Here is an 8,066-nt window from a genome sequence, read left to right as displayed (position 1 = left end):
CTACGTTGATTTCAGGTTATGTGAAGAGTGAGGATGGGTGCAAGAAGGGGTTAGAGTTGTTTAAGGTGATGAGGGAAAGTTCCGAGGCTGTTCCAAATGAGTTCACTTTGGATTGTGTAGCGAGGGCTTGTGGTAGATTGGGGGATTTGTGGGGTGGAAGGGTGGTTCATGGGATTATAATAAAATCTGGGTTCGAATACGAGTGTTCGATTGGTGGTGCTTTGATTTGTTTGTATTCTAGCTGTGAATTTATGGATGATGCCAAGAAGGTTTATGATAATATGTTGGATCGATGCGCGAATGATTCAAATGAGTTAATTGGCGGGTTTCTCAAGATAGGTAAGATCGAAGAAGCTGAGTTGATTTTTAGCAATATGGTTGAGAGGAATCCAGTTTCGTACAATCTGATGATTAAAGGTTATGCAATGTGTGGTCGAGTTGAGGATTCAGAAAGGTTGTTTCATGAAATGCCTGCCAAGATCTTAAGTTCTCTGAATACTATGATCTCAGTGTATGCGAAGAATGGTGAGATCAACAAAGCTCTGGAGCTTTTCGAGAAGGCCAAAGGAGAAGGAAGCCCCATTACTTGGAATTCGATGATTTCAGGATATATTGAAAATGATCAGCATGAAAATGCACTGAAAATGTATTTAACCATGCGAAGATCATCGATAAGCCAAACTAGATCAACCTTCTCTGTTTTGTTTCATTCATGTGCCTGCTTGGGGTCTCTTCAACAGGGACAATTACTTCATGCACATCTGGCAAAGACTCCATTGTCCTCCAACCTGTATGTAGGCACAGCGCTTACTGACATGTATGCAAAATGTGGAAGCATTACTGATGCAAGGGCAGCATTTAGCTGCATATCTTCTCCCAATGTTGCAGCTTGGACAGCATTGATTAACGGACTCGCACAATACGGACTTGGATCTGATGCAGTCTCACTCTTTAATCTTATGCTAGAAAAGGGGATAACTCCAAATGCAGCAACTTTTGTGGCTGTCTTATCCGCTTGTGCACGAGCAGGTTTAGCAGACAAGGGAATGAGATATTTCCGTCTAATGAAAGAGCGTTATGGTATAACGCCAACCATAGAGCACTTCACGTGTGTGGCCGATCTACTTGGTCGATCAGGCCTCCTAAATGAAGCTGAGGAACTTATTGATTCGATGCCAATTAAAGCAGACAAGATTCTCTTGATCTCATTGCTCCATGCTAGTTGGTTTTGGATGGACATGGAAGTAGGCAACCGAGTGGCTGAAAAGATGCTCATGTTGGATCCTGACCCGTCATCTGCCTGTGTTATCATGTCAAATATGTATTCAGGGTCAGGAAAGTGGGGGCAGAAGCTGAAGGTAAGGGATTTCCTGAGAGAATTGGGAGTTAAGAAGGATCCTGGCTGTAGTTGGATTGTTGTAAACAATAGAACCCATGTGTTTTCTGTAGACTATAGAAGCCATCCAAACTCTGATATGATATATGCAAGTTTGGAGACTCTGAAAGTAAATGCACATTCTTTCTCTTCACAACTGACAGAAAGCAGCATACCTGATGTAAAAGCATACTCTTATGACTAGAAACTTTTTCTATCTATCATCTACAGGGCCTATCAACGTACTAACCACAAGAAAAAGCCGTGGCTTCGAGACCCATATATAACCATGGAAGCTCACTTTTTAAAGATCTTTCTCCTCCTCTCCAACCAAACCAAATGTTCTTCCATCATATAACGTGCGTGGATGTGCGATAACAATTGTATGGAATCCATAATTCATACCGAAATGCCAATGCAAAGGCTAGATATTGACACTACTTAGCAGAAGTTAAACTGTTACAGCTATATCTTTTCCAACACCGGAGTAAAATACAGACCAAAAAGAGATAGGAAGTGTAGACATATGTATACCTGCAGGTTGTGCCCCAGAAAAATGGATTTTATACATGTTAACTGATACTTATGTGCATGTAATGTTAAACTATGACAGAAATGATTTTTATACAAAAGTTTAGTATACAATAGCATTTTTGTCGTCAGCCAGTGTTGGTTCATTTGTAAATGTAGCGGCGAAGGTAATCTATTCGAGCGGGATGCTTGAGCTTCATGAGAGCCTTTACTTCATGCTTCCTTACCATTTCTCGCGAAATATTCAAATTTCCTGCGATTTCTCCTAGTGTTCTGTCTCCTTTACCATCAAGTCCATATCTTTGTCTGATAACCAAACTTTCCTTGGGCTTCAGCGAATCGAGCTGTCAAAGATGTTTACAAGCACAATCTTGGTCATTTCTCGAAGAATTTGAAAGAGCGTAGGGCAAGTAGTATTCAAAAACTGAAAGAACAGGAGGTAAGACTCATATTGGTTATTTATCATGCCAATATAGGTTAATGCCATCGATTATATCAATCATGAGTAGATCAACTGAATCAGGGTCTTGATATCTGTTTCCTCTTTTCAAATATGTGACAAACATTCGTTATAGACGACTACATATACCCCATGAAGGAGGAAAAGAAATAGATAAAGGACATAGGATGGACAGGAATCATCAGCCTAGATAAGAGATATAGATAGACAAGAATAAGTTCAGATTAATAGGGTATAAAATAGATTCCAGCTATAGCCACAGTTTCACAACTAGTCCGAATTCCTGGTATAAGATTATATGCATCACGTTGTTAGAAAACAAAAAGATTAACATATAGTATCATCTCAAATAAAGGAAGTACTAATACCAAATCCAGACTAGAACTTACCACATCATCAAGAGCAAGCCTGAGAAGTGCAGGTTGCCTTCTTTTATCTCCTTCAACGTCATCCACATCAGAAATCCCATTGATGAACTCTTCCTGTGTTACTGCATGCCTTGCATGGAGAGAAGAGATAGGCTTTGATACCCTCATGACTTCATGGTATCTTTCAGGGGAGATTCCCACTCGATTTACAATTTCTTCATCAGATGGCAATCGCTGGAGCTCAAACAACAACTCTAGCTTGGCCTTCTGGATTTCTACTCGGACCTATACCAGGAAATCATTCCTTTTCAGAGTGCTATATGTTGTACAGAAAGCATTTATCAAATCAACAAAATAACCTAGCGAATACAAAGGTCTGTAATATAATCAACAAGCTACACCTATTTACAATTTGAGACGGAATTGAAAAGAAAAAAGAGCATCTGATGAGGCTTACCGACTCAAGGCCAAATGAGACCTTTGTGAAGCTTGACAGCGTCATAGAACGAATAATAGCATGCCTAATCCAAAATAGGCTATATGTTGAGAGCCGGAACTTCCTTTTTGGCTCAAAGCGATCAATGGCAGTTATAAGACCTTTGACACCAGCTTGACACAGGTCTTGGAATCTGGGGCCATTTGAGAAGTCTTGGAAATACTTGTTCATTACAAACAAAACCAACCGGAGGTTGTGCTGTAAAAGAACATAATAGCTTCAGTTAGAACCTTTTGATGCAACATGCAACTTTTGAATCTAAAGTAAATTGTTATCTAGAACCATAAAATTTTAGACAGTTCTCCAGCAAAGCATAACGACTGTCAAATAAAAATCAATTTGAGAATATATTTTCGGAATTTACCTAACCTATGTAAGATATTAGACACTCTCAACAAGTGCTATTTTTCCAGTCAATTCATGTCTATGACTTATTTTTGCCAATTTTGCATTTTTCAGAGGGGCACAGTTGCACCTCATTCTTGAGATCTTGCTGATCCATAGTCAGGCTTTTTGCATTTGCCTCTACAAGCAAAATTGGAGTTTGCAGGGGCAGCAGAATATTGAAGCTTGTCCCGCATGAACAAGAAAAAACTGCCAACACCATCAGGCCTGACGAACATGGCCTCTTCACCCACTGCCCATGGTTTTGATGTAGAGTGTAGACTGATTCAAACCCAACTACATCCATAATGGTAGGCTGGATTTCTGAAGCTAAATACCATTTTAACCTAACAACTCTTAGACATCATCTGGTTCTCTTCGCAAAATGTCACTGAGTCAGTATGACTCCCCCAGTGTGAGGAAAATTGAGCCTTTTGTTTCTTGATTGCTAAACTTAAGATTACATTAACCTTTTTAAAAAGTTCCTGAATTAAAAACCTTGTCATTCCCCCAGCAAAAGAAGCATGATTTAATAACTAGAAGCAAAACTGGAAAAAGGCTAAGTCCTACACAATTGAAACTGGGGAGTAATAGATTTCCAATTTACATAAGCTCCTTTCCCTAAGGAATCTAACAAAAGAAAATATAAATACCTTGATCAACTTGTTTCTGGCGGCCCGACCAACTTCCAATTGTTTCCTCAGCTGGACAGCATTAGTTTTCGTTGCCTCTGCTAATTCATCATCTGTCACTTCTCTTCCTAGATCATTTTGTAAATTCTCCTTCACTTGGAGGATTGCCTGAAGCATATATACCAAAGTCAGCAGTAAAAAACAAAAGGGAAAAGGAAATCACTTGTAACTTTCCAAGCATTTGCACATTAACTTTCAGGGGAAGGGTAATTTTCTCACCTTCATAGGTTGCATCAGCTTAAACAGCCAGGCATGCTCAGATGAAGGAAGAACTGGTGGGATCTTCATTTTCTTCCAGTCTAGGCTGACCAAGTCAGTGGAAGCTGAATAGTCCCGTACAAGCCTATCAATCTTCTCATCTTCATCATTCTTTCTTTGTTTCCTTTTCTGGGATGATGATGCAAGAAAATCGACTTCTTTGTTCGTTTTGAGAGCAATTCTCTTCTCAAGAGTCAACCTTCTCTCCTTCTTCCTTTTACTCCTTACCACATCGTCAGCAGTTTTCTTCTCTGCCTCCTCAGCCTCTCCAGTCCTTTTCCTTAGTGGTCGCCTTCTCTTTACCCTTTGGTCTTTGACCTCCTCAAGAGAGACAGTGGTTGCAGGACTTCGTTTGTATATATATTCCAGTTTTGCAGCGGCTTCATTGTAATCCAAATCTATGGTACTTGGAGAGGCTTCATCTGTTGAGACTGCACTTACTCTTTCTACAAGTTTTTTTACCTTTCTTGACCTCTTCTCCTTTTCTTTTTTTGCCTCCAAAGGTAGAGCTACAGATTCTCTAGGTGCAATTAAAGCTATATTCTTGTTTTTATCGTTCTTGAATGATAATATTACTTGCCTTCTACATAAAGATACACGAGTCAAATATCTTGCGTCCAATCCCAGTGGAGTTCGTGCAGCAGAGCTAGAGACAGTCACAACTCCCATGCCAAAGCTGTGTGATCCAGAAATTGACTGCCAATATAGAAAACCTCTAAATACACAATCCCATGACATAAAAATGAGCAGGAAAGTACAAACCTTCAAAAGATAAACATCATTCAATAAATTATGACTGCTAAAAAACCAAACACCTAATAAGTTTAACTACTTACATAAATCATTACCAATCAGGAGTAATTATCATACGCAGCTGCCGCACGATGACATAATAGAACAACAAGAAGCTACAAATGCTACTCCCTAACGAAAAACCACCGTATGCCAACTTTCAGAGCTTCAGAAACTATAGTGCTCCCTCGGCTATATCGTTAATGATAACCGGAACTGATCCATAATCCACACACACTAAAATTCTCACACAAAAACATAAACCATAAACCTTAAAAACTACACCAAAACGAGGCAATTCAGCGGATCACAGATTAAAGAAAGAAACACCAATTCCAATAGAACACTAATCAAAACTCACGAATAACACATAAATCAACAGAAATCCCATCCGCACATCAAAACAAACAAAATATCAACCCACAAACAAGTACCTGAGCAAGTGCAAAGAGAGACTATAAACCCGAGCCGCACTGAGATTCCTGCCGCCGACGACGGAATATTCCGGTGAGAACTGGTGTGAACAAGAAGAATCTCAAGTGAACGAAAGATTTCAGTTCTAATAAAAAATATTGAAAATATAAATACGCGCTCGAATTTCGGTGTCCACAAGCTTTTCCGCTACAAATGTATACGGCTGAGATCGGGGAGCCAAAATATCAGACGGCTAGAAGAGTCCACGCGAGCTTAGAAAAATGCTAGGGTGACGTGGGCAGTAGCACAGCAGGAGAATGATCTGAGTTAAGATCTCACGTGGCGGGTTGAGAGTGGAAGGTGAGATATTTTCCTGCAGGTTATGGATATTGTTGGTTCCACGTAGTTGTTTCTCATTGGATCTTACTAAAATATGGTGGGACCTACTTCCCTTTGCTGTCAATGGTCTGAGAATCCAGACGTAGCCTCATTGTAGCCATTTAAATGTGTTTTCATTTATTTAATTATTATTTTCTAATAGTTTCTTTTTCCTTTTTTAAATAATTAGATACCATAAAAAAATTCAGCGGTTCACGAAAATTTTAAATAAAAATTCCCAAATTCAAGTTAGTGTTTCAATAAGATGTAGATAAATTTTCTATGTTCTTTTCATTCGATTTAAAAGAATATATACATATATATGGTATAAGAAATTTAAGAGCTTATTTGTTTTGGTAATTATAATGTTTTCCTCCCATCTGATATTTGGTGTCATTATCTCTTATAATTTGAAAAATTATATCTAGTATTTTTTACGTTTATTCATGTTTAATAAATAGATTCTTTCATTAGCCAAAATTCAATGAATCTGCTAATGTTAGCAAAAAAAAGTTGAATGAAAATCTATATTTATCTCTAATTGACTTATTGCTAACTTATTGTATGATAAATTAATATTTGTTGATCAAATTATCAGTATACATCTTTACACAATACGAAGGTATATTTTCACCCTTATAAAGGTACATGCAAATATTAAGGGAAAATAGTAGTTGTTTTAATATATAAAGACAAAAAGTTTTTGACCAATTAAGCATATTTTACCTCTCTTCTAAAACTATCTCGTTGAGCTTTTATTTGCTTTTAACCATCTTTATAAATATTAATTTAATTTAATATTACTACAGTTTTTATTATTATAATTTTTTTTTTACAAAAATCACTTATCTAAAAGCAGAGTTATCGCACACAATCCCAAGTAGTTTTTCTCTTCGGCCCATTTCAAGTTTCAATAACTTGGATTTAATGTAAGAAGATCATAATTGGGCTAAGGCCCAAATCTTAAGGCATAAGGCCCTAAACCTAAAGGCCTAGAAAAAGGAAGATGGCAATAAGGAGTCCAGCCCACTTATGGGGCTTGGGGGGCCATTAATATATATATACACGAAAGGAAATTAGATAGCAAAGTGTAAAAACGAATATAATTTCAATTGAAGCGAAAATAAGAATGGTCCAACAAGGGTTTGCTCATAAAAACAGGATCCAGATGAAGGACAGTATCCCCAATGCATTATACACTTATAGGACCATTGTCCTTAATTACTTGGAAACTATGGTTGGTAGTTTTGATTGTGAAATAGGTAGGCATGAAAGTATGTATAAATCGCATTAGGGGGGCTAACAACTAGTGCATGAATTAAAATGAACAATTGTAGGTAGAGTTGTCTGTCTTAATTAGGACCACCTCGGAAAGCTGCAAGAGTTTCAATGCAAAAATGTAAAGCTGCATGCGTAGTTAATTGAGGGCTATTCTCCAGTCTCCAAGTTCATCAATAATCACTTCGATTTATATGTATATATACGTGCACACACATATATTCACGTATGTGTATGTGTATGTGTGTTTTTTCACCCCTCTCCCTATGAATTGTAGTGGTTATTATTAGCTCATGATAGGTGTAGTATTATTAGTATTTGAAGTAGTGAGGATGTGATGATGCATTTATATATATCCTTTCTAGGTTGGGAAGATAACTATCACACCGAAAATTGTAATTTTAGTCCTGTAATTTTAAATGATGATATTTTTTATTTTGTCCGAAAATTCATTTTTGTAATTAGGCTTTGTAACTAAAAAAATGAAAAAATAAAAAATCACACATTGAGAATAAAATTGGTCAGAGTTTGCAAATTATGCCAGACGACATGCACGTGAATCAAATAAATTGGAGATTTGGCTAAAATATTATCTTTTTTTTTGGGGGGGGGGGGGGGAATTTTACAAATAAGTTGTGGA

General features: G+C 37.5%; 2 protein-coding genes across 2 annotated transcripts in view; one reads left to right on the top strand and one right to left on the bottom strand.

The window, feature by feature from the left end:
- The window catches only part of LOC105166730 (pentatricopeptide repeat-containing protein At3g57430, chloroplastic-like), a gene marked incomplete in the record, with an annotated part of 2,396 nt that extends 656 nt beyond the window's left edge, over positions 1-1,740 (top strand). Inside the window, 1 exon segment of the mRNA XM_020695498.1 lies at positions 1-1,740. Coding sequence (XP_020551157.1) covers positions 1-1,580 — 1,580 coding nt within the window.
- Positions 1,884-5,979, bottom strand: LOC105166729 (RNA polymerase sigma factor sigE, chloroplastic/mitochondrial). Its single transcript, XM_011086185.2, has 6 exons — positions 5,791-5,979; positions 4,526-5,260; positions 4,268-4,414; positions 3,192-3,428; positions 2,756-3,019; positions 1,884-2,250 (listed from the first exon to the last, which is right to left on the bottom strand). The coding sequence occupies exons 2-6, from the start codon at positions 5,231-5,233 to the stop codon at positions 2,050-2,052; spliced, it is 1,557 nt and encodes a 518-aa protein (XP_011084487.1). The 5' UTR covers positions 5,234-5,260; positions 5,791-5,979; the 3' UTR covers positions 1,884-2,049.

Source organism: Sesamum indicum, linkage group LG7 (genome assembly GCF_000512975.1).
Source record: "Sesamum indicum cultivar Zhongzhi No. 13 linkage group LG7, S_indicum_v1.0, whole genome shotgun sequence".
NCBI classification, from domain to species: Eukaryota; Viridiplantae; Streptophyta; class Magnoliopsida; order Lamiales; family Pedaliaceae; genus Sesamum; species Sesamum indicum.
This window is presented reverse-complemented; position numbering and strand designations above follow the sequence as displayed.